At 35.4% G+C, this 27,758-nt stretch overlaps 1 protein-coding gene across 4 annotated transcripts; it reads left to right on the top strand.

Moving 5' to 3' along the window:
* The first annotated feature begins 25 nt into the window (after positions 1-25).
* Positions 26-20,004, top strand: LOC106142515 (ubiquitin carboxyl-terminal hydrolase 7). Of its 4 annotated transcripts, XM_060946754.1 has the most exons (23): positions 26-249; positions 329-458; positions 2,997-3,094; positions 3,279-3,607; positions 4,209-4,372; positions 5,405-5,522; positions 5,878-6,019; positions 6,207-6,381; positions 6,864-7,056; positions 7,355-7,508; positions 7,870-8,006; positions 8,257-8,353; positions 9,578-9,814; positions 9,921-10,194; positions 10,486-10,577; positions 12,024-12,181; positions 12,505-12,612; positions 12,842-13,004; positions 13,199-13,320; positions 13,605-13,740; positions 15,183-15,341; positions 15,802-15,895; positions 16,297-20,004. In XM_060946754.1, the coding sequence occupies exons 2-23, from the start codon at positions 380-382 to the stop codon at positions 16,395-16,397; spliced, it is 3,330 nt and encodes a 1,109-aa protein (XP_060802737.1). In that variant the 5' UTR covers positions 26-249; positions 329-379; the 3' UTR covers positions 16,398-20,004. The 4 variants fall into 4 exon arrangements, with proteins under 4 accessions (XP_060802737.1, XP_060802735.1, XP_060802734.1 ...); XM_060946752.1 differs by lacking the exons at positions 26-249; positions 329-458; positions 2,997-3,094 and having other exon boundaries at positions 3,284-3,607; positions 12,039-12,181; positions 16,282-20,004; XM_060946751.1 differs by lacking the exons at positions 26-249; positions 329-458; positions 2,997-3,094 and having other exon boundaries at positions 3,284-3,607; positions 12,036-12,181; positions 16,282-20,004.
* The last annotated feature ends 7,754 nt before the right edge of the window (positions 20,005-27,758 follow it).

Here is a 27,758-nt window from a genome sequence, read left to right as displayed (position 1 = left end):
TTTCATGCAATGGTATAAAGATTCAGGAATGTGCATATAGCGTATTCTACCTACCATCGGTCCCTTGTGTTGAAATTTGCAGACATCGGCCGCGCCGCTAGTAAACATTCTTTGAAAATTAACACCCTATCCACGAAGAAAACTAGAAATCCGAGTGCGCAGGAAAACCGAGTCGATGAGAAAAGTTCGTTGAAATTTGTTCAACGAATTTTTCACAAGTCTAAAGGGAGCGATCCCTTGGCGTTAAAGGTGGGTGAAGTGTTAAGAGTCCGACAGTTGTGCAACCGTAAGCTGTAAGGTTTGTTTCTAAGTCGTGGAATTTGTTTAGGAAATATCAAGGAGTTGTGGGCGAGAGTCCCCGGTGGCGCGCCCGGCTAACATGAACCACTCGCCTGCTCCAGACAGGCAGCAGCACGACTCCAATGTGAATCAGGTGGAAGAAATGGAGACGCAAGACGGTCAGTCTGACATATCGCTATTTACCTACCTATTTCGGAATTTACTTACTATTATTTAATGTTTTCTATAACCAGCTGATTCAGCATTTTACATTTCCATTTCCTACTTTTGTGTACATGCTAAAATACCATCACTAGTCAATGACAAATATTGGAAGTGCATGGTTATTCTATTTGTTGGGGGTTTTTGTTGTAACTGTTTGCCTTAACCTCAAATCTACATTAAAATTGTTGAAAAGAGATTTATAATTTGTAATTATGTGATAGGTCATTGTTATAGATAAACTGCATTGAAATGTGTACTCTGTCTGTTAGAAAGTAAACAAACATAATTCATTCATGTCTGAGTTTACTCTTTGTTCTAAAAGTGCAAGTCGCCACCAAATTCTAAATTTAGATCGCATTGTTCATGTGATTATTGTTGAAAGTATTATACCTTTATTGTCTAGCTGTTGTGTCTCTTCAGTTCTTTATCAGTGAAATTAACAATGTTATGCCAATTTATCAAAACATACCAAGGATTCAAAACTTAAAATGTCAATTTTATCAAAGGAATTGTCTACCTACCCTATAATATGTAGGTAAGTGTTAGAGTATGGTATTTGGACTATTTTACTAAGGTAGAATAGACTTACAAGAAGGTTTCCAACAGAGAAGAATAGGACTTTAACACAAAATTCTGAAGGAAAGATTGTCACCAACCATAGAAACTATTGATGTTTTCAAGTTGATAAAAGTGAAAAATATGGGATGGGGAGCCAAAATCACATTCTCATTGCCCGTTTCAAATCCCATACACAAAAATTACTTTTTTTATGTCCAATCACTTCATAATTTGTTTTTGTCAAATTAGGTACCTACTTGAGACAATAAAATACATTATTGTTTAAACAATTTTATTCATGGAAAAATGGTCACAAAATACATGAACTAGGATGTAAATTTGATTTATTTTTGTTTTGTTGACTGATTTATTATACATAACTTAGGTGTCTAGTGTTTAGATCAGGTCTTTTGCACAGTTAGACTCCTATAGAATAAGCCAGTAGTATAGGATGGGTTTATTATTGTTGTTTAGATTTCTCTATATAATTCTTAAGTAGGTTCCTATGATGTTCAAGGATAAATTTGTTTTTTTTTTCTATTCTGAAACCACACAGCTACAATGGCCTTGCACATGGTAGGTAGTATAAAAATAATCCAATTAGAGGAATTCCTTCATGAGGTCTAGAGTCAATGACTGATACTGTGAATGCAGTAGGGGATATGTGATAAGTGAATGGTGATCTTTAAATATTATGGAGGGTTATGTCAAAAATTAATTATTTGGATAAAATTTTTTGAAAAATTTATCCCAATAATAATTTTTTGTCGCCATATTGACACCATTCACTTATTATCACATATCCCCTACTGCATTCTCACCTCACCTCAACTCATAAATTTTGGCATGAGACAAACTATATAAATGTATGAAGAAGCTGTTATGTAATATTGCTTCTATACATGAAATATTTTAATTTATTGTTCTTTCGTACTACACAGAGGTTACCCTGCCCTCTGAGAACTTCCAGTTTTACATAATATCATTTCTACTGGTCTTCAATTAACTGTCTTTAATCACGAGCTCTGAACAAATTTAGGTTTGCAGAACCTAATTGATTCAGTGGTACCAGATTGATATCAGATCAGGATGTGAAAAATGTGATCTTGTTTTAACTCCCTTGTATTTTTTTAATGAAAGTATTTTATGAATAGTGAAGGTGAATAGTAAAGGAGTATCTGAAATCCGATACTCTTAATTCTTAACCAAATAAGTATTATGGCAAGTGTAATGATGTAGTCCCTCTACCCATTTGGAAAGGAGGCACGATTTCATGTATGTAGGTACATATTGAATTTCCTTGAGAATTTTTCACTCGCATTATTGCACCCTATCGCAAACTCCTTTGTGTTCTTCAAATGGGCATTAGTATTTGCTTTTTATTAAAGACAATTTGACAGTAGTGTCAAACTGATGATTAAATAAAACAATGGCGAGATTGTTCAACTTGAAAGTTGCGTGTTTTATGATATATTGTAATTGACTGTTCCTATAAGGTGTATTTTTTTTACTAGGTAATCAAGTGCTTTTACGTTAGCTTCCACCCTTGCTATAAACAGGTAGGTAAATAGATAGCAACTTAACAAATAAGTCATTATACATTTTTGTATTGGGGAGGGGGAGGCAGTGTTTAGCAGTGGACTCCTAAGGCTGAAATGGTAAAGCTTTTGTATATTAGCACAATTTAACTAATACGAAAGCTTTGTTAGTTTCGGCAATACCATAGTTACATATATTTAAACGTATTTAGGAAAATTAAACTTTGATTCTCTGTATGAATTTACCCTTTGGCGGGTAAGGCATGGTGTTGTGATAGATACCTACATAAGTGGTGGGGAATAGATATGGATAGGGTAGGTTTAAAAGTTTTCAATAATTAATTACCAATTAACATTTGGAAAGATATATTTTTATTGTGGATATTGTTTTTCCAGTGGAGACTGTAGACACCGCCGCGGTAAATTTCTTTGAAAGAGATCTTCTGAAGGACAACGGCGAAATCGTCAAGGAGACCCCGTCTTCCGACATGCCGGTAAGATCTTAGTAAATAACTGAAAAAGGAGTGCATGTTAAAACTTCGTCAATAGCAATAAGCATAGTTTTCGGAAGATATTGATAATCCATAATTTTATGAAGACGCGTTGTGCAAATAATGTCACTTTCTATGGACAACTTGGAATTTGCAAATTATTATTCTTTTCCCGTAAACATTACAGCTCGCCTGCCTCGACACCGAAATGGAGGACGACGAGGCTCGATCAGAGGCGACGTTCCGTTTCACGGTGACCAACTTCAGAACCCTCAAAGATTCAGTTCTATCACCGCCGTGTTACGTCCGCAATCTACCGTGGAAGATCATGGTCATGCCGCGCCAAGCACCCTCCCCAGACCGCCAACAGCAGAAGTCACTCGGGTTCTTCCTGCAGTGCAATGGCGAGAGCGAATCCTCAAGTTGGTCGTGCTACGCTATGGCAGAGCTCAGACTCATCTCCCATAAGCCAGACACTGAACCGTTTTACAGAAAGATTCAACACCTGTTTTATAGGTATGTGTGCATCTCGGTTAAACCATAGTAGATACCTGGTAGGTGTAGCAATTTTTTATAAATCTTGCTAGGATGGGTGCTGTGTGGTTTCCGGCACCATAGCATAGCACGACTCCCCCTCTTTCCCATGGATGTCGTAAAAGGCGGTTTAGGTATAGGCTTATAAACTTAGGGTTTTGAATCTCAATTTCATCATTAAGCCATAAAGCTGAAGTGGCTTTTCAGTTTTTGCGGGACTGTTAGCTCTGTCTACCTCGTAAGGGAATAAAAATGTGATTATATATATTTATGTATGTTGTTAGGATGGGGCGGGTCCTTAAAATATTTTCTTTACATTGGTACCTATAATTAAAAAAAAATCATTTAATATTTCACACATTTCTATTAATATTATTGAGATGTTAAAAAGGTCAATGTGGGAGTTGAGCAGATTTAATTTCAAATAATGTTTTTCATTTCCAATAATTTCTAACAACTTGTCTAGTCTACCAACCTCCGCATTTATTATTGTGAAGTTCTTATTAAGCTTCTTTACTCAGAATTGAAATCAATTAAATGGAATTCAGTGTGTATTTATATGTGTTCATTGAATGTTTAACAGCAAGGAGAACGATTGGGGTTTCTCCCACTTCATGTCCTGGAACGATGCTCTTGACCCGGAGAAAGGTTACATCAAGGATGATGCCATAACTCTGGAGGTGCATGTGACCGCTGAAGCACCTCACGGCGTTTCTTGGGACTCCAAGAAACATACCGGTTATGTTGGTAAGTTGGTAAACTTGGTATAACGCTAAAATATATGGATTATCGTCTCTTTCGGTAAAGGGAATATGCAATCTGACCTAGTGAAAAGAGCCCTTGTGTGTAAGTTGCCCTTTTGAATGATTGAGGTTAGACTGGAGTCATCTTGTGTAAGCCACCTGACTACTACTGGATAACTGGGACAAAAACCAGGAGGAATATGACTTTCGTCGATATGATGTTGTTGCGAAACAGAAACATGAATTTCATTTATGTCCATAGAAATTTTGCAATAAACACAGTTGTGTTTGCTTAGCCGCTAATTGCTTGCTAACTACATATCGTAAATGAATGGATCGTGTATTTAATAACAACCTCGCTACTAAGTTTATAAAGGTATAACTTGTGTGTTACAAAAAGTAATGTTCTTAATGCAACACATTGAACTATAATAGGCTTCCCGAAAGAATTTCACTAAACTTGGTTCATTATAAACTACAAAAACAGACATCTTTTTTAAATGGATTATGAGCTCATTGTTCGTCAATATTATTTGAGATTAATTGCAGTTTATATAGAGATTGCAAAATGTGGTGCAATCCTGATAGGTAAATATTTACCTTTAGAAAAATTCTGCATTTTACGGCGAGGAAAAATTTTCAATAATCAATCACGAGGAATCTGCATATTTGGGCAACTGGAATATGCCATCATGATACACTATGGATTCGATTTCTCTGCCAACATTTGGGTGGTCAGTCAGGGGTCGCTTCATGTTAAACCTGAGTCAATCCAGCACCGATAGTTTGGCACGCGCGACGCCGTATTTATCGCGCAAAAAATAACGCTGTCTCACGTCATAAAAAAAAGAAACAGGGCCAGGACTGTGGTCAAAAGTGGTCTCTTCTCTGAGTTGGACGCAACCTGGAAAAATGACAGGAAGGGTGATCATAAAGTTAGCCACTTATCTATGATGTGTCATTTAAAAAAAAGAAATATTGATTTTAGGCATAATGCCTTATTTTCTTGAAAGATAAAAGGAATTTGTGTTGTCAGGTCTCAAGAATCAAGGAGCAACCTGTTACATGAACTCCCTCCTACAAACGCTATATTTCACGAATCAACTTCGAAAGGCTGTGTATAAGATGCCCACAGAATCCGATGACAGTACTAGGTAAGAATACTGTCTCTTCCTCGTTTCTCAGTAGATGTTAGTATGGTGTGATATACATTTTTTACAGGGTAAAAGGAATAATGTTTGTTGTCTATTTTTATAATTTTATTTTATTTAGAAAATGAATTGTATGTAATGATTGACCTTTTCATAATGTTGGCATCAATATCATCTTCAACCCGCGACCTTCCACGTTAAGAATGATGAATGAGGATGAAGTGAACAGTGTTCAGGAATTGTGGCAAATAGAAAAATATACTCTGTGCCTAACGGAAGGAGGCGTGGTTTTTTTTAAAATTGTTTTATTAATAGTTAAAGAGCTAGCTATAAAATAAATTATATTTTCTTCTCTTAGGTCAGTGGCATTGGCTCTTCAAAGGGTGTTCTACGAGTTGCAATTTTCGGACAAACCCGTTGGAACCAAGAAGTTAACCAAGAGCTTTGGTTGGGAGACCCTCGATTCGTTTATGCAGCATGACGTCCAAGAGTTCTTGAGGGTATTGATTTCACTTTCATATTTATTACCGCAGAAATTACAGTGGAGTAGATTTAAGTTAAAAATTATATGTCTATTCACTTGTTTATCTAACAATAAGTACACCATTTTAGCTATAAGCGTCAAGACACACTGGCCATAAATGATAAACGAATTCCATTTTTAAAGTATATTTTCTTTATCAATAGGTACTCCTTGATAAACTGGAGAGCAAGATGAAAGGTACCTGCGTCGAGGGAACCGTCCCTAGGTTGTTTGAAGGCAAGATGACGTCGTACATCAAATGTAAGAACGTGAATGTGTCCAGTACCAGAGTGGAAACTTTCTATGACATCCAGCTTAATATCAAAGGAAAGAAGAATAGTGAGTATATTAAACTAATTTTATTTTGACGGCCTCTGAAGCCGAGTTGTACTTTTCGCGGTTGACTGTTACACTGTAGGTCCCGGGTTTGAATCCCGGCCAGGGCATAAAGAAAAACGAACTTTTTCTAAAAGGCCTATATTTATTGTAAAATATAGTATTGTTGAGTTAACTTAATCTGTGTAACTTCCTCAGTATATATTTATTTATTTTATATAGAAAAATGTATTTCTGTTTCTACTGCATATTCTCCAGAAGCGTTGCTTACTCTTTATATTTGTGTAACATATACTTTCATACTGACTCTTAAGTCAGTTAAATTTTAACTCTTTATTTTAATTTTTTTTTCTATAATATTTATTTCCTTTTCTTTTGGTTTATCTGGAGAATGCCATAATAAATGATAGTAAACATGTAAATAAACACAACGATTGTGGTGATTTTCCAAACATTTTTTACATTATCTCTCATTTCTTTTACAGTTGATGAATCATTCAAAGACTACATAAGCACAGAGACCTTAGACGGCGAGAACAAATACGACGCGGGCGAACATGGCTTGCAAGAGGCTGAGAAAGGCGTTATATTCGCGTCTTTCCCGCCAGTTCTACACTTGCATCTGATGAGATTCCAGTATGACCCTATTACGGATAGCTCGGTCAAGTTTAATGACAGGTAAGTTGTACAGCGAAGCATTGTGCATTGTTTTTATAATTAAAAAAGAAAAAATTATTGCCGTGTGCGGCACCAATAAAAAAAGAATATGAACACTTCATCTCGTTCCCATGGATAGCTTATAAACTTGTGATTCTTCTTTTATGCGCTGGGCTAGCAACCTTGATCACTATTTGAATCTCAATTCTACCATTAAGCCAAACAGCTGAACCCGACCTTTCACTCTTTTAAGACTGCTGGCCCTGTCTACTCCACAAGAGATAAAGACGTGACTGAATGTATAATTGTTTGTTTCCAGGTTTGAATTCTATGAACATATCAATCTAGATGAATACCTCCAAGAGAAACCAGAGACCCCGGCGGACTACACACTGCACGCTGTGTTGGTGCACTCGGGAGACAACCATGGGGGACACTATGTAGTCTTCATTAACCCTAAAGGAGATGGAAAGGTTAGTTTATACCAGCCATTAGGAGACAAAGATCCTGTAGTTTTACGCTTTTATTGATATGCTATGTTTGTGTAATTATTTATTTTTATGGTGCTTGTTTGAAGAAAATTAGTAAAGAAACTGCTTTAGTACATTTTCTCAACTAAATAATAATCGATTTCGGGATGGAGCAAGCTTTGAAGCCAATATGAACGCAATTGAGTACCCCCCTTTGAAAAAAGATATAATTCATAATCATTGCGTTTTTGTGTTGCTTCAAAGTCCTTGATCCACTAGCTATAAATAGCTAAACGAGGCTAGTGATTTGAAAAAAAAAAACAATTGTATTTTTACTATAAACAAATGTTTTATTTGTCTGCAGTGGTGCAAATTCGACGACGACGTAGTTTCTCGCTGTACCAAACAAGAAGCAATCGAGTATAACTACGGAGGCCATGACGAAGATATGGCCCTTACAGTGAGACACTGTACTAACGCCTATATGTTGGTCTATATCAGGTGAGAATTGACTAAGTTTCCTAATTGAAGAACTAAAAATTATGATTTGCATTGTCGGGATCTTTCCCAGCCCCTGTAACATGACATTCGCTTTTTATTATGACTTGAAACGGGACAGCGATAGTTTTCCGCGCGATAAAAACGGCGTCGCGCGTCTTATGCTACGGGGCAGGAAAGGCATACCGTCAAAATGTCTGGATATAAATGATATACTCACATGTGATAATAAGACTTTTTTTCGTCATTTTAGGGATTCCCAGTTGAAAACCGTGCTACAAGAGGTTACGCAAGCAGACATACCCACAGAATTAAGCGAAAGATTGGCCGAAGAAAAGCGGATTGAGACTGTAAGTAAAACTAAGCATTACTGCTTAAAGAACTATGTTCCCCAGCTTTCGCTCTACTACAATAGGCTATTTGACTGTATTAAAAATATACATTACAATTTCTTTTATGTCATCAGTCTTAATATTATTTTTTTGGAGCGATTTGTAATAACGCGAGATAAAAATATTGCATTATTTAAACAAAATCCGTCTCAGAAAATTAGGTTTTTATATGCAGCTGTCACGTGACTAAAAACGAACGCGATTGGCTATTTCTATTATGACGTCAATTATCCATAAACAGACGGTGGATCGTACCGTTCCTTAGTGTTCGCTATTATTTTTCAAGATTTTATAAGTGTTTGATCGCTCAGGATTACTCAGATAACATAGGTATTTAATAATGGAAACCAATTCCGCGAAAGCTGACAGTCGAAACCTACCAAAAGTGGACGCAATAATGGTTGGAAGAAGAAATCTGGATTGTCTTCTTCAAAGACAATCCAGATTTCTATGCTGAGATACGAACTGAGGAATGTGAAAACATCAATGTAAGTATATCTTGGTAACCACTGATCTTAGATCATGATCTGAAACCACTTCTTGCGAATATTCAAATCCATCGGCATAGAAAAAAACAGTTTCGTAGGAGATTTTATTGTTGAATTAGTGCATTGAGGCACTGCACAACATTTATAGGAACTCATTTTAATAATTTTCAGACATATGACGTGGCACAAGTTAATAAAACAAGAGAAAATCAAAACTTTTCGAAACACCAACAAGCTTTGTATGATATTTACACGAAATTTACGTCACTGCATGCCATGGCCGCCATATTGCTAAAAGTCGCGTTTTGGCGGCATATTTGAATATTTCATTTTCTTTTTCGATTTTTTAATAAAATAGCTGTAATAAAGGCAGAAAAGTATTTTTGTAGGGCTCTTTATAAACAAATAAATACCCTAAGATAGTTTTTAGAACTTTGTCAAATAGCCTATTACTGCCAAAATATAAATTGGGATAAGTCCGTCATTGTACATATTCTTCTAAATCCAATAACTGTTTTGTAATTTGTTATGTTTGTTACAAACAAACAATGCCTATGAACAATTGGCGAGAGATTGTATGAATGATTGCATTTAAGGACATATAGACACAGACGGCAATCATTATAAACGGTAAATTAAATTTCCTTGGAAAGTCATAATTATTATAAAAACAAGTATTTTAATATCTTCACAGATTCGCCGCAAGGAGCGCAACGAAGCTCACCTATACATGAACGTGAACGTGGTGCTAGAAGAGGCGTTCGACGGGCACCAGGGCAATGACCTCTACGACCCCGAACGCGCCCACTACCGCGTGTTCCGCGTCAGGAAGCAAGCCACCGTCGCCGAGCTGATGGAAATGCTTGCTGAGAACTTCCGCTATCCGTTGAAACATTTGCGACCTTGGCCGTTTAGTGCACGCTCTAATCATGTAAGTAATGGTAAAGGGTATAAGCCAGGGAGTGTAAGTAAAGTAACCCGTTATAAGAAATCTTACGATGGAAATTTGAAAATCTTTTACTTTTTTCTTTGACCAGACATGCCGACCAACCTGCTTGGACATAATCAACGACCACCACAAGACCGTAGCTGATGTGTCTGAAAACATGAACCCTTGGAACATTTTCTTGGAGATGCTACCACCAGACTCCGGACTCACGAGTTTGCCCACCTTCGACAAGGAGAACGATGTGGTGTTGTTCTTTAAGTTTTACGACCCCAAGCAGAAGAGGATCCATTACTGCGGCCACCATTACAGACCCATTGCGAGCAAGCCAGCCGATCTGATACCGATATTGAATAAACGGGCAGGTATGTTGTTGTTAAAATAAAGTTAATTCATTGCAGCCATAGTTCACTTCTCTAAAACAGTGGACTCTAACAGAGAGTTAACCAAATTCTTTTATCTTCTTGCTATCTCTGGGAACATATAGAAAGAAATGGAAGATCCCCATCATATAAACCTTATCAATGTTAGAAAATTGGTCTGACAAATGATTCCAATAACAGCATTTCAATGTACCTAACTTCACTGTGCTGCAATCTGGTGTTCAGTAAAAATCTTCATTCAGTGTGTTTATTTGAGGTATTTTTATTGCCCAGGGTTCCCGCCAGACACGCCTCTGGTACTCTATGAAGAAATCAAGCCCGACTTCGTTGAAAGGATCTCTAATTATAACGATCCTCTCGAAAAGGTATTATTTATCATTATCTTTCCCATCATATTTTTATACATCACCGTGCCGTTTTTTATAAAATCTCAATTGAGATGATAGTTTTGATAGAAATGATGACTGTTATAAACGAAGTCCATTTGGGATAATTGGATGGGTTAAAATCTTATTTTGAGCAAAGTTCTTTGTTTTTAAGCACCTGTTCGGAGGTAGAATGTTATGATGTTTCATGAATGCTGGAACTATTAGAAATGTTATTTAACTCAGTAACATTCCTAATTTCCGGTAAAGTGAACTCTATCTTTAAATTAAGTGATCGTTACTTTTAGATGAAAAGAAGCATAATGCTTGAAATTATCGGAAAGTTCACTAAAGACTACTTGGTCATCATGTTACATAAAATATTGTATTTAAACTTTTTATAGATGGTAGTTACAGAATTACTTAATCTGTATGGAAAATCTAAAGTAAGTTTATATAATATTGTTGTTTCTCACTTTCATTGAACACCTAACATATTTTTATCAAACTTCACCCTCATATTTCATAATTGCTTATTGAGGTGAAAATTTATTTAAGCCGGATTTACGTTACGAAATTAGTGGGTTAAATAAGTTTGATAAAACTAATTTGACCAGTAATTTCACGTGTAAACGATCAGTTCTACACTTGCACGACTTATATTCAAGTTTTCACTTCTGTCAGCACTGTCGGACTGCAACCGATTGTTTTTCCTTGTTTGCCAAATGAATTTATTCTATCGACGTGCCAGCGACGCTACTCAAAGGAAATATCTGAAAGCACATGGATTATTAATTTTGAAATAGGAAGTTCGATAAAAATAAAAATAATATATATAAATTCGGGATGCGTGTGCTTTTGGAAGGAAATAGTGGTTACGTTGAAGGAAATAACTTATCTATGTTGTATAAAGAAAAAATCTAACAAAAAGAACTGGATTATATAAATTCTCCAGCCGGCCTTACCACAGCTCCGCTGAGGTATTTTTTTTTATGCTTTATTCACTTATTAAAGTAACCATCTAAATATTATTTGAAATTGAAATATTCTTTGGTTATTTAACTCGGTCTTTGTACGTAGCCACTATCGGTTAGTGATATACATTTATTATACACGAGATAGTAATCACGGATATGCAAAATTTTTCAATCAAAAACATGCCGACGATTTTTATTGACAAAATGAACCTAAAAATACCAGTGTACAATAATCGTGCCAGTGCTGAATCGGTGTCTTCCTAAGTTATTTACTAATTACGCGTTATATATTACAATATGTATGACATTTGTAATAACGTTTTTAAGAACTTAACCACGTTTTTAATTAGGGATTGCTCTGGTCGATATCGCTAAAATAATAAACGTATATGAGCTTATCGTGAGTAGCGCCCCTGGCACGCCCGATGTGGCTGCCACCCCTTGGGTTGAGTCGTGTGCACGCGGCCAGGTATTGGACGAGCTGATGGACGGCGACATCATCGTGTTCGAGCGCGCCGACCACCGCCACGAGGACCTCGAGCTGCCCACCTGCCAGGACTACTTCAAGTACATCTTCTACAAGGTGGAGGTGCAGTTCGTGGACAAGAGCGTGCCCAATGATCCTGGGTGAGTAATAGTTGAAAAAGGGATCTAGCCAGCTAAAGCGTCTAGCTAGTCTTTCAAGTACATTTGGTATAGCGTGCTTTGGGGACAGAGTGTGCCTTTTTTTGGGTCGGCTCTCACAAATATTTCTTTTATATCTTACTTTTCTATACAATCTCTTTTGCTCAACTGCGCCTTAAATGATACAATTGTATGTTCTGCAAAAAAGATTAATTTTATGGGAACGAGATGATGCTCTTTTTTTTTTCTTCTAGTTTTTTCTAGGTAATATCTTAACCTTTTTTGTATATTTTATCCTAAGTAAGCATGGTTCATTATATTTTCAGATTCACAATGGAGCTGTCGATGCAAATGCGCTACGACCAGATGGCGCGGGCGGTGGGACAGCGGCTCAATGTAGACCCTTACTTAATACAGTTCTTCAAGTGTCAGAAGTAAGTAACTATAGACTTCACTTATTTTATTCGCTTTTGCTCCATACTATATAATATTGTTTGTATAAAATTTTTATGAATACAAAAAAATTCACGGAAGCAACAACTGTGTAAATTTATTGTTATAAAAGTAAAATTTCACCTCTGTAGTGGTCTTCACTTGTATTTCACCCACCGCCTCACAATTGAAGGAAAATAAATGATAGTCTTATTTTTTATTGTATTTCAGTTACAAAGACACGCCGGGAATGCCCCTGAGATACTCATACGACGGAATACTTAAGGATTTGCTAGTGTACTGTAAACCAAAGTGCCCTAAGAAATTGTTCTACCAGATATTATCTATAAAAGTTAATGAATTGGACAACAAGAAACAGTTTAAATGTTTATGGGTAAGTTTGACAGCTGTTTCCACAATGTATATTATAGTATGTAGATAAATATTTGGTACTCACTATCCTGTGTATTCTATGGCACAAACTCTTTCATCTGATTTTCATTTGATTTTTTTTTTATTTTTAGGATCTACCGATGACAGAAATATATATTAAATATAAAATATAATGTAATTATTAATTATTTTTAGGTTGGTCCAAATTACAAAGAAGATAAGGAATTAATTTTATACCCAAATAAAGGCGGCAAAGTGGCAGATATATTAGAAGAAGCAGCTAAAGTAGTTGATTTGTCCCCCGATGGATCTGGCAGGTGAGATTTATGGCAAAATGTGAAAATATAAGTTTATTTCTACATTGTAGATTTCATTTATTCAGTTGAAACTGTTGATGGTGAAGTGAATAGACCTTTGATATAGAGTAGCAAATGGATTACTTAAATATTTACGTATAGCTATTTTTAATTGTACAGAATGTATGTCACTTGTATACTGAAGGTAGTTTTGCACTTTATTGTTTTCCGTGACCCAGTTTAATAGAAGAAACCTTATCCAAATTTGAGTCAAACTATTGAAGTAATTCTCATATATATTACAGATTACGAATTGTGGAGGTGGCGTGTCACAAAATATTACCAGGGCCAGATCCCGAACTAACGCTGGACCAGGTGACTATATCGCAGCCTAGACTGTACAGAATAGAGGAGATACCCAGAGACGAACTTCAGTTACAGGTCAGTATGATACGTCAAGTTGCGGTTGGGTTTTGAAAGACCTTTTTTTCTATGAACATTTCACTAAACGAAAAGTATAATAAACCCGAATACTCTTCTCTTTGGAAAATTATCCCTTACTCTGATGTCAATAGGCTATTACACTCTTTTTTGAAAACTGTTTTAAATCAATCCTGAGACTGTGTTATACCTATAGAATTTTTATTAAAATTTTTTGAAGCCGAAAAGTGCTCTAAAAACGATTTATTATTTATGATTTTGTATTTTCGCGCGAAAACGCCATCCGCCATGCTGTTTTGACTCGTGACGTCATACTTTTAGTAAACAATACGGCTCTACGTAAGACTAAAGTAAAAAGATTTTTGTAATAATGAATTACAATACATATTGTTGGTGTCTTGTTCCTGAATGCAAGAATACAAGTATAAAAACACCAGAAAAATTGTGGATTCCACTGCCAAGTGATATTAAAATGAGAAACCATCAACGTATTAATCCTCGGTAGATTTATATTGTCTGCTTTCACAAAACCGTCTTCCATGATTCTATTAAATTATTAAAGAGTAAAAACCCAAAAACGTGATAGAAATTTTAAAATTTCAAAATAAACAGAGCCTGACATCATCAATAAGTTTTCGATTCGATATTTGTTTACTAAAAGTATGACGTCACGTCAGTACCCAACATGGCGGATAGCGTTTTCGACTTTTGAAGAACAGATTAAAAAAGAGGATTTTTAAAATTGAATTATAAAATCCATATTGCACTTTTATGAATAATGATCGATGTTTTTCTTTTATTTTTTACAAAATCTATAAGATACGTGCATTTTTATATTTTTTTTTTACATGGTGTAAAATAGCCTATTATATAATTAACTTATAAAGCTTTCTAGTCTTGTGAATATTGGTTATGTAAGTAACTAGAGGATGCCCGTGGCGCTGCTCGTTTAAAACGAAAAATCCTGTGTTAACTTCAGTTCTTTATGAATTTCGGGAATCTTATACCCCTAGATCATACAAGGAATATAAATGCCAAATTTCAAGTCTTGATCAGTGGCAACTCCTATTTTACTCCCAAAGAAATGGTATTTTCAAAAGTCGCGGACGTATCCTAATTACGGCAGTCAATTTCATACATATAAATATACGTAGAAACTTAGGCGGATGGAGAGTGGCTTAAAAAAACAGAAGCATCCTATTGGCGGCATTGTACGCATGTGTAAGACAGAAAACTTGCCATTTCGTGAGATGAACTATAACGCTTCTTTGACGGCAAGTGCGGCCGACTGTCACACTATAGGTCAGAGTGTGCGTGAGGCGTGTATATGTATATACAGTGGGCCAGCATACAATTGGCGCTTCATTTTTCCGTATAGTAAAACTCCGTCTGCCTTTTTTTTCTATGTCTATGCATATAAAAATTTTTTTTTTAATTCCCAGGAGGACGAGGCGCTAGTGCCGTGCGCGCATTTCCACAAGCAAGTGTACTCGACGTTCGGCATCCCGTTCTACACGCGAGTCAAACATAACGAGCCCTTCCAGGCGCTCAAGGACCGCCTCCAGAAGAAGCTGGACATACCTGATAAGGAGTGGGAAAAGGTAGGTTGTTACTACATAGTTTAAAATTTATTGCTCCACTCTAGTGGACCAATAATTTTATCCCTCCTTTATTCGTGCAGAAGACAGAAGAAGATTTCATCCATCTTCATCAAAGCATAGTTCAAAAGCAAATGGAAGGAATCTAAAGTGATTTTGTTGACCTACAAAAGCAAAAAGAGCAAATTAAATGACTGTAACTCCTAAAGTTACTGCAAATCCCACTTGACCATTGATAGAGCTAATGCAGGTATATGAAATGAAATATAAACTCAATAATTATACAGTTAACGACAAGTTACAAGACTGATACTGGTTATTTATACAACCTATATACTTTATTATGATAACTAATATGATAGGAAGTGACTTTACGCTATAAAATAAGTCTATATAGACTTATTTTATAGCGTATATTTATGATTAATTATTTGCTACAAATAGTATTTTTTGTTTGTTTCAGTACAATTTTGCTATAGTGTCAAATGGCAGACCTAATTACATAAGTGAAGGAGCTACAATAAACATTTATGACTTCAGGCCGAGTAGTAACGCAAGTAAGTACTTTCATTGTCCTCTATTTGTTCACATTTTTATGTTTATTCATTGTTGACAAACAATAAAATAATTGCATTGCAAATTTATGCAATAAGCTTTTGCCGGATCTCATACGGGTAAATTAATTTAGGAAATCCCACCTTAACTTCTAATCTTCCCCAATACTTGAGACAAATAGACATTATTTTTCAGTTAATAAAAGAGAATCAGATTGCTTTTAAAGCGATCTCTTGCCCCTAAATCGTTACTGTGGGTGCGATTCGGAGCACGCAACGATGTCATACAGAAATTAATTGCGAAACCATGTGTGTTTTTTTATTATTGCGAAGTTTTTGTTACCACCCCGTCCAATTCTCGCAAGACTGCGTGCTATAATTAAATGAAGACATGTCTCTCCCAGACGCGACGGGCCGGCCCTGGCTCGGGCTGGAGCACATCAACAAGACGCCGAAGCGCTCCCGCGTCAACTACCTGGAGAAGGCCATCAAGATCTACAACTGAGTGGCGGTCCGCTTGACTCACCGCCGGCCGCGCTGAGGGGCGACGTACGTGGGCACGCGATAGTAACATTGCATACATACTAGTTCAAGCCGTGGATCGCAAAATGTTTGTGTGGTGTCAGTAGGACAAACGATGAACACCGTTTTACTGTTACGTTTCGTTTTTTTATTTTACACTTTATTCTGACCTGTTAATGGCTTTATTTTATTTTTCCTATTGCAAAGATTGCATGGTCATTTGCTTGATTAACATTCTATAGTCGAAGTCTCAAACTTTTCGTAACTAACCCGTCAACCGGTCTGTTAGTAATCTGTAATTATGTGGTAATTGATGTTTGTTCATACCTTAAGAGCATCTTTGCTATTTTCATTGTCTTCGCATGTTAAATGCGTCGAATTGTATGAATAAGGTATTCTTTGTATAATACCATTCAAAACGAGCGTCCAATTATCAAAACAAATATTTTGTAATCCATGGTAATCCTATAAAGTGTACAGATCTATGGACTTATTTGTTATTAAGTCATGTATATGTCATGAAAATAATAAGAACCGCAGAAATATAAATTCCTAGGAAATTTATAAACCCTCGTAAGATTTTAAACGAGAGATAAATTGTATTATCTTACCTCCACATTTTCGAAAATTAATCAATGTACGACTTCTTTTATTATTTTTTTTAATAAACTAACTGATAACCATTCCTACGCGCTTATAATTTTACGCTTCTTTCATCAACGCAAATAACACACAGCTCTCTGATTAGTCGATGTTGACAGTGCCAGTGTTTGTGTCCATAGACATAATAAATTTATCAGTTCCGATTACCAACCTACTTATCACTATTTTTCTTTAAAACCTATATTATATTTAGTTACAAATATACTTTATCTTAAAAAAAATATACGAGCAACAGAACAATTGTGGAGTAGATGAAGGAGAAGGAACACGTGACTCATCAACCAATTAGAGCGCACATGTCGTCTGCATAATGCTTCTTTTTTTTTATAAGTGAGTTTGGTAAGTTTATCAATTTGCGAGAATGTAGACGTAAAATAAAAGAATTCATCTCTCGTTTATAATCCTACGAAAGTTTATAAATTTCTTAGGAAGTTTATAAATTTGCGGTCCTTATTATTTTCCGGTGATATATTCAATACAATTTAATTTATTTGCGTACACGTTAAAGAGTATGCTATGCCATATGTGCTATTTTACTATCGCATGACGGAATAATAGCCTTACATATATATATTGTACCTATATCGCATACACCGATGTTGACTTATCAAACTAAAGAAAAAAACACTATTAAACCGAATATCTTTTGTGGATAATCTGATTAAACGATGATTAATGAAATAAATGTTTCATCAATTGAATGTGGTATAAGGCCACTCAGTAGTCCTGCTAGCAAAATATAAGAAAATTATATTTAATTTGTTAATAGCTTGTGTGCCCATAACATTTTATATCGGCGGAAATATTCACAAAAACGAAGAACATTGCACCCCATTCACCCTTTTTGAGTTCATAGCAATTTTTTTGTTGTTTTAGTATGTATAATTTCGAGTCTATGCGCCATTTAGCATTTCCAGTGATTCAATTGTGTTGTGGCCACTCATTGTCTAGGAAATCTGATTCTTAATATTTATACATATATTAGGTATTTAATCTATCAGTTGGAGGTTTACGAGACATCAAGATGACTTGCACCCATGTTTTATCTTAAATGTTTCATATTCTTTTTTGTTTTAACTATGTAATAGGTTTGTTTGTCTCATACAGTTTTTGATTATTCGTTAAAAATCAAATCCATTGGTACGTTTGTCTCGATTTCAATCTGACTGATAGAATCTTTTTGGTGATTCGGCAAAATTAAGCGCGTCACTTTATTAAGATAACAAGTTTGTACTATGAGAATAATATATTGTAATAACTGTGTTTTAAGAGTATTTTATATAGTCTGATGTGCCTGTGTGTGAACGGTTGTATGGTCGCCTGTGCTCTGTGTTAACCATGCATGTTCAATTACTAAGAATATTCAATTAATTTCATATTGTAAAGAGTAAATAAATTAACGGTTAAGACCGCTGCGGCTTAATGTTACAAGTGATTGCATTGTATTAATAAAATTAATTGAAGAATTAGCTCTCAGTTTACTGGTATAGATTGTCACGTTAACCTTGTGTTCTGTTTTTATATAATTGTTAACTAGCTTTGATAAGGTCGACTGACCTGATAGTTCAGATTTTAATATTATTGTTTTATTTATTTTGTTAGAGACAAAGTTCAATTATGTAAATTTGGAACAGTGAAACTAAAAAACGGTTGCAATATTCTCGTTAAATGTTGAAACGGAATCAATTGTGTAATGAAATAGTAAAATAATAAAGTTAGATTTTTATATGATCAAAATGTTATTTAAATTAGTGGACTAATTTATATTTTTTGAAATAAATAAAATTGGTAAAATATAGAACTTGAGAGTATAACTTCTCCATGCAGGATTGTTTCACACAGACAACCTGTCGGTTAAACCAAACCGCATAACAAACTCGTGAACAATTATTATCTGGTGATTATGATTATGTCTGCGAACTTGTATTAATATAGTGTACATGACAAATTAGTTTGAAATTTCCAATGATAGCATTGTGATAGTATCTACTAGAGCCATGTACATAGCTAATGCACATCTATATACTAAAAATCATGTGTAGTGGTGCGCTTTTTCTATATTAGCAAAACTTTTTTCGGGCGGGTTTCACAATAGCTTTTTTATTTAATGATTTTAAGTATACTTCTGGATGTATTCTTCCATAATTATAAGAAGCTCTTATGAGACCCGCTCGTAACAAGATATTTTATAATTCAAAATATGTGTAATCTGTTCTAATTTGTCGAATTACCAAAAGGCGGGTGTACATTTGTGGCGGAAGCCCAAACGTTAGTTCAAGCTGTGTTGTGGCGTTTGTCGGCTTCCGGTGTACACTAGGTTTAACTGCACATAGTACGTATATATACAAAAATAGGCACGGTATTGTTAATTCTGGCTTAAAGCCCACATCTTCAAAACATGTATAATGTAACTATTTAATTTTTTACTTGACCTGCCAGAAGAATGTTACGTTATTAATAAATGATTATGTCGAAATTATGTATATATATGATGTAATAAATTAAGAAAAAATACAATAAGTTTTCGTGAAGATGCCTTAGACGTTTCAAGATATTTTAGTACACTTTGGTAATAATTGAAACCCTTCATTTTTTCATTTAACACATTATATTGCGGCAGAATTTGGTTTCTCGCCTCTAGCTTGTTTTTCAGTACTCTTTCCATTCAATATATTTTTATTTTAACAATGTGTGTTGGTTGAGATATTAAAATAACACGGTTTGAGGTATTATGAGACAAACTTAGAAAAATAGTGGCTTAGAATACATGCCAATAATTATAAATGCAAATGGGATTATAGTCTTATTTTTGAAGATCTATGAGCATTGATCCTATGACGGCGCGCTGTAAGCAAACTGCTGGAATGTTCCGGTGTTTGTTATGTTGGATTTAAATGTTTCTCTGAATATAATCCTATATTTGTTTATTCTGGTTTGTTTTGATCGAAGGCACACACACCCTCGACAGTAAGATAAGGATATATACTTCATCGCAAGATTTAAATTTTACTTGTGACATGAGATATTAAACTCATTACTTAAAAAAATTCTTGACAAAGCTAAATTTCCCTGATAATTAATGATTCGTCTGAATAGATTCAAACCAAATGATTTATTTTCACTGGAATTGTCACACAAGAATAATATAAGCAGTAAGGCATCACCAATGTTTCGGATCGGCCATAAAAATAGCAGCCAGAAGCACCCTGTGGGCACAATTTTTACTTATCTTTTCACATTCACTCTACTCTGCTAAGCTTCAAGATCAAGGGATTTTTACTTTTTATTTTTTACATACAAGCAGTTGTACGCCGCTTAGTTCGCATAAAAGAGTAATCAGATGTCATAGGTGCGGTTTTCTCAGGTGAATTATTCGTACATCTAATATATTTAAACGAGCAATTCTTGTATATATGTATATATATATAATCAGGATCTCGGAAACGGCTCCAACGATTTTCATGAAAGTTACAGATTAGGGGCTTTTCGGCTCAAGGAATCGATTTATCAAGGTCCTAGGTTCGAGAAAAGCTCGATTCCCAAGATATATAAACATTTTAAAAACCGCGTTTTAAGAAACTATATCAGCGCCATCTCTGGTAGACCGAGCAAAGCTCGGTCAACCGGGTACTATATTTTAATAATGATCGTTGTCAAAACTTTTCTCTCCGTTTCTTCAAAATCGAGGGAAAAAGAAGTTATGGTCAATTGAAAATTTACTCCAAACACTGCTTTTAAATTTAAACAGTTTAATTATGTTTACATGAATATTTTTCTTTAAAATGTTGCTGTAAAATTGGCACAGTATATATTATAGAATTAAAAGTATTTTAGGTCTGGACTATCATTTCGCTTTCATAGGTTACGCGAAAAAGGGACATACATGCGGGCCGATTCGCGGGCAATAGCTAGTTGATTGATATGGTGCTTAAAAAAGCCAGCGCAATACTTGAAACAAATTTCGTACTCGTATAGCCAATTTGAAAACGAAAAAATATTGTGTGCTATCGCAGCCAATACAAATTGCTCCAAAGCTTCGACTTTTTAATCCAATGTGAATGGAAACGTATCAAAGTGTATTTATTGGAGTTATAAAAACACGTAGCCGGCGGCGGCGAAGCTTCAAATTACAAGAATGCAGAATGGAAAATCTTCTCCATGTAAGTACCGATATATTAGGTATCTACTTATATCGTAAAATCTGGGGGCATGGCAGTGTCCCGCCAACCCGAGTGCGAAGCAACACTGCAATATGTAGGCACCCTTATTTGAGACCTCTGGATGGGATTAACATAAACATTTTCTTAATCTAGTAAGCTACATCATGTACACTTGGAATCCAAAATTTTATATCAGAGATTATTTAGTTGCTAAGCCAAAGCCAAGTTACAAATTTTTGACACTGACTGATCATCAAAATAAAAGTGTAAGGTAGGTAATAAATAGGAAGTCTATTTATTCCGGACCAAAAGCTCTTCTAGAGAACACTCGTGGGGGGTTCCAACTTTAGTTCGGACCCATTGGCTCCCCCAATCTTCAAATCTATTCAACAGTAGGTATACCAGTGCTATCACAATTTCTGGTAAGTAGATCTCATGAAACCACCAAATTAAAAGTGATGGATTTAATTTTAGTAAGTAGTTTCCATTCTGTGTTTTTATATTGCCACACGTGTCCACTGGCGATTCTGATGGACACGCTGATCGAGATTTAAATGGACGATCGAATCCATCATGAAACGTCCGATGTATTAGGGATGCAGATTACATATCGCATATTTTATCAGAATCGAAACGTTTGTATTATTTTTGAACGTGTTATTGGCGATACATGGTGATAAAAAATACTGCAATAACCTTAAAAATGCATACGAGTAGGTACTTGAATATGTAGTTATACCTATTTTGTGACCATTTCATTTAGACATTTAAGTGTCGTCAGACCAGAGGGCAAGAGTCCTTGTTACTACAATTTTTACTACCAGTTATATATAACCTACTTCCGTTTTGTAAAGTTTGATATTATGCTCTTCGATGGTCTGGTAGCTAAGAAAACCGTGGGCCCGAATTTAAGTACTTTGTTTCTTTATTATTTCTAACGAATAAAAATTAAAGAACTACTGGATCGATTTTGATGATATTCGGCATAGACATATGCTTACTACATAGATACCTACATTATACTTGTGACAATGTGTTGTTCTATTCTAATCCAAATCAGTAGATTTTGCCTTAAAGAGAAATACCAAACATAATCTTATTAAAGAAAGAAAAATCTTTATTTGGTTACAAGGTAACATTACATGCTTCATAATCATAGAAATAAAAAAAAATACATGATGCGACTAAAAGAGTTTCCACTTAGTATATGCATGTGTATGATGAGGTTACACAATGCGCTGATTTTCAGTGAAACAAAAAACGTATTACATACATACCTACATAAATAAATACTTAGGTGTACTGTCGCATTGATCCATTAAGTGCGATGATTATTACCTAGTAAACTTACGACTGAAAGAACAAAATAATCTTTTGTTCCGAATTTTTAGGATGATTCTACAACGATTAATTAAACTCAGCTTACGTAACTACATAGGTATAAGTATTTATGCGGGTAGTATAATATCAATGCGGAGCAGCGCCGCGCCGGAAACAATGGCGTAATTTCATTTAAATCCCTGTCCTACAAATCTTTGCTGAGCTTTCGAAATGATTGAATTTTTTACGGGGCCCTAAAGATTTTCCTCTTTTTTTCGGATGTTCATTTTTGAGCCATTATTCCGTGCAAAGTAGGTATGCTTCGGTAAATAAATTCTCCATATAACTATCTCTTTCTCTCATCTCTGAATGTTCCCGGATGCTCCCTGCACAGAAGTGTTTCGGGGCCCGGGGTCCGCCTGAATTCTCCCTATATACATATAGTTGTACATAACATTTGTATGTAATTTCTTATTTTCTACAGAACCGATTTGACAATTTCACGTTGGGCTAAAATATATTTAATAAAATAAATTGCATAGTTCAAATTTAGATGTAGATTTACAATGATTGGGATTGGAACATTATTACTATGCGTACTACCTACCTACGTACATATATAGGGAGCATAGATATCTACGGAGTATTTTGTGTTCCATGTCACAGATTAAAATTAAAATGTTGACCACTTAATATTATAAATGCGAGAGTAAGTTTGTATCTGATCGCTTCACGAGTTATCTACTGAATTAATATTCTTAAAATATCACGTATATGTAATTAGGAGAAGGACAAAGGATTGCTTTAAACATAACATCACGTCTACATGCTAAGCAGCTGCTTTTGGATAGACAGGGGGTCTATCCAAAAGCAGCTGCTTAGCTAAATGATAGAATTGAGATTCGAATAGTGACAAGTTGCTAGCCCATCGTCTAAAAGAGAAATTTAAAGGAAACACACGAAACTTTTTTTGTAGATAGCGTTAAATTCGTCGCTTTTTGTAGATTGCGCTACATCCACGTGGGCGAAGCTGCGAGTCAAAGTGAAGTTTTGTTAGTAGTATTAACTTCTTCCCTATTATTAGTTATAATTAAACATGCAGTGCAGTGTACATCTTTTTATTCAAGGATTGATTAATGACAAAACATTCAGTGACATTATATATACATTATAAACTCTTTTCTAGTATCAGCACACAATACAAAGCTATCTATAATAATTAATTCGTCTTCGAAAAATGGTCTTTTTTTCTTCTTAGATCCGAGGTAAACAGAACGTTAATTTAGTTTCATAAGTCGGAAGCCAATCGGCGTGCCTGGTTCTCCCTGCTAAAACCATAATGACAATTAATTATTATCGACGTCGCCGGCGGAATCCCGTAATCCCGCAGCCGAGACGAGACGAGATGAAAAACTATAGCAATTAATCCCCGGCTTGGGATTGTACATTTTAAAAAGCTTTGTGGAGAGCTGCCTTCTGGTAATTAAGTTTCATTTTGCTGGCTGGATGCTAAGATGTTGGCTTAGATTTGTATTTACGAGTACATAGATTCTTGATGTTAGTATTACCTATATGCTTCGCTTATATTTAATATACAAAAAAGGAAAGGTTTTTTTTTGTTTTCAGTATATATTTGTCCGCGATCATCTCTCGTCTCGCTGGACCCATTTTGATGCGGTTTTTAGGAAGTGTTTGTTAACCGACTTTAAAAAACGAGGGTATCGATTGGAGGCGGTTCTTTTATGAAAGTTATTCATAAGTACTAATAGCGGAAGTAAGCGTTATTGTGTAAGCAGGTATTTATTTTTAAACACAGTTATAACGAAATTAATGACAGGGAATTTTTATTCTTGGTTCCACCCAGTTTGTCCCACTGTTACAAAGAAATGTATGTAGGTAATTTTGTTTCTTGTTATTCTCGATATTTTTTGTGTACATAAATAAGTCAATAAATAAGTAAAAAAAAGGATGTAGAGATGTGGCAAGTGGAGAAAATTTAAAGTAGGAAGCTAGTTTCTTACAAAATTGTCCTTTAGGAATGAGGTGTTAAAAATATACTATAGAACCGATGTAGAAGCTGCGTGAATTATATAATTCTCACAAGATTAATTTACTTTTTATGATATGCGACTACTTATGTGATATTTCATACACAAGTATTAGGTATAGCACTCGTCATTGACGTTAGCAGTCTCTTCATAAGCAGTTTATCAGTGTCGGACAGTAGGTACGCGCGGGGGGAATGCGGCCGGCTGTGGCACGGAGAATGGTGCGTCGTTAGCGGTAAATCCGATTCGGCCATCAGGGCATTCGAGCACTGGAGTTCCGGCATTCAGCCTCCCAGAGCCCGGCAATGTGATAGCCTAAGATCACGATCTATGTTTTAAAATGTATTTGTGTTGGCTCGGTGTTAGCCTTTCTTTTCCGTTGTTGCGCTCTTATAGAGTTGTCGTGTTCAGCACTGTTTTGTGTTGCTTTGATGTACAATTTTTATTGGCTATGTCCTTTGAATCAGGGTCCACACGACCAGATACTGCTTTCAGAATGCTATTGCTACTTCCACGCAGTATTTGTAAGATGCACATTTTCTTTGAAGTGGTCTTGAATTTTAGCATAACAAAGTGAACAATATTGTAAGATGTTTTATTCACAAAACTCTTTCGACAAGTACTGCTTGGTACTAGTACGAGTAGTAGAAAGACATTGGAACATATCACGGAGGCAAACTATGGTAGAAAATACATCTAGCCGTTGCTATGATCCTTGGATACCACTATCGCTTCATCCAGATGCATCAATCTTTTCACGCAAGCTCGTCAGGATCAGGTACTCTTGACCTGATATTTTATTAGAACGTCCCCGATTTGATTGAAAAATTTTGGAATACACAAAAGACCTAAAATTCAGCAGTATGATCTCGGACTATATACTCTGGAATTTGTATGCAAATTGAAAATGCCATTAGATCAGCAAACATCTGCTACACTATCAAACGATGTATTGTGCGATAACCGAAATTATCACGCCGCTGCGTTTTGCATCCATTATTCCCGCTTTGAATACCTACCATATTGGATTTTGCAGCTCTTAATGTTGAACTATTTTTTTTAATAACATGTGTCTAGTAGGTTATATTAATAGACTATAAGTACCTATACAGTAAAGTGTTCTCCTTGAAATTTTTTATCAGTAAAACAATATGTGATTGGGAAGGTATATTATAAGTAGTACCTATCTGTACCTTTTTACTTTTGTATAGGTAAAGAAAGAAACAAAGAAAGAAAAATCTTTATTTGGCGCAAGATGTAACATTACATTGTTCATAAACATAGAAATAAAAAAAAAAAAAGATGCGACCAAAAGGGTTTTCACTCAGCATTCGAGTATGCATGTGTATGATGAGGTTACACAATGCGCGGATTTTCAGTGAAACCTAGTATGGAGGAGGCTTTGCCAGTCAATATAAAGGATAGATATTTAAAATATCAATACAAAATAACAAGTCGACAGCGGTGCTAGGGAGTTCTGTTTTGTGGTGGACACAAATTGAGCCGGAGGTTTTCGCGATCTCGATTGTATTTTTTATGGAGTTATAAATTTCTACCTTTTGTTTTATAGTTGTTATGGTCAAACGGCAGCAAATACTGCGTTATATTGAACGGCAACTACTTTTTAAATGAGATTTGTATTATTCGCAATCGTTTTTCACTGCAGTCGCAGTGGTGAAATATCGAAGTCAAATAATGAAGATATTTTGGAGATGAAAACAAAATATACTGCGGATTTTAATCATATTTCTTTAGATAGTATCATGTTAAAAGATACAGACTTAAGACGCTACGAAAAAAGTACTATATATTTTCTGCATGTAGAACCATATGAGTTAATCTTTAGATTGGTACCCACCTATTGTTGTCATTCATGTTATTAAGTTCAGTTCAACCCAAGCCGGCCGCTCCGGTTTCTTTGCACCCTGCCTTAAAGTATTCTCCTTGAAAATATTATTAGATGCAATGTGAAAGCAAAATATTATTCCTGGAGCCCCATAATCATAATATATATCGTGTTGCAAGTTATGACGCCAACTAACTTTATTTTTAGCCAAGGATATCTGGATTTGGGATCTATTTTGTCAGTTGCAACCAGCAAAAGGCAATTGCTCTGAAAACTTATTCAGGTGAGTTACTCTGGTACAAATAGTTTGTGTTTAGTGTAAGACAACTGGATATTTAATACCTAGGCTTCCCTGCAAAGGTTGTGAAGGTCGGACGGGAGTCACTTCAAATACAAACCTGACTTACCCAGCCAAAATTATCGTCAATAGACACCCTAGGTTCGTTTCAGAGGGTAAGAGTGTAACCGGGATGTACGCCTGGAGGAAAAATAATCCGTTCCTTCCGCGTGGTCAAACTAAATTGAATAACTGATTTGGTCAATTCATAATTCAGGGGTGGTTATATTTGATTGTAAGGTTGTGGAGACCAGATAGTAGCTGTGTTATAACATCTGACGCAACCACTAGTTTCTTGGGCCAAAGCGGGTCCTCCTCAGAGAGATGAGATGCTGGTACCCGGAAACCAGGATTACCTACTGAAGGGAAATGCACTGAAGTTTGGCATTGTGATAGTTGAAGTTCTAAGGTGTTGATTGAGGGATTTTAAATATTTGCAGGTATTATTATGATGCGCAGATGGATGCATGTGCTGTATTCCAATATTCGGGATGCGGTGGAAATAAAAACAATTTTGAAAGCCATCTTCTGTGTGAACAACGTTGTAAAGGTACCTATAACTTTGATTTACTGATACAAAAAGTGTAGCGATACAAGTCGGTTAAGTTCTACTAGTTAAGCTTCGTACTTTGTTTAAATTGTTAATAAGATGACGTGAAATAAATGGATCGGCAAGAAACTTTGAAACCAAGAAGATGAGTTTGGGAGAATAACTGTAAGATATACAAAAATCTACTTAATACATTTTTATATCATCTGGCTGATAAGGTTTTACAGTTAAGCTGCTGGGCCGATAATGAGGATATCGTATGGCATTTTATTTTATGAAATTTGCCAACGATAAAATTTAGTTGCCTAGTTTACTTCTTGGGGTTGCTACGAACCAATGTAGCGATCGTAGGGACAAACTCGTAGTAAACCTTCCCAAAGTTCGTTGCCACAAAGTCCTATCATAATAAATCTATCTATT

Source organism: Amyelois transitella, chromosome 12 (genome assembly GCF_032362555.1).
Source record: "Amyelois transitella isolate CPQ chromosome 12, ilAmyTran1.1, whole genome shotgun sequence".
In the NCBI taxonomy this organism is placed as follows: domain Eukaryota; kingdom Metazoa; phylum Arthropoda; class Insecta; order Lepidoptera; family Pyralidae; genus Amyelois; species Amyelois transitella.
This window is presented reverse-complemented; position numbering and strand designations above follow the sequence as displayed.

Excerpts from the sequence above, each read along its gene's own strand:
- LOC106142515 (XM_060946754.1), top strand. The coding sequence starts at position 380 with ATGAACCACTCGCCTGCTCCAGACAGGCAGCAGCACGACTCCAATGTG. Across the intron at positions 459-2,996 it reads AGAAATGGAGACGCAAGACG|TGGAGACTGTAGACACCGCC; the intron begins GTCAGTCTGACA and ends TTGTTTTTCCAG. Across the intron at positions 6,020-6,206 it reads ACGTCCAAGAGTTCTTGAGG|GTACTCCTTGATAAACTGGA; the intron begins GTATTGATTTCA and ends CTTTATCAATAG.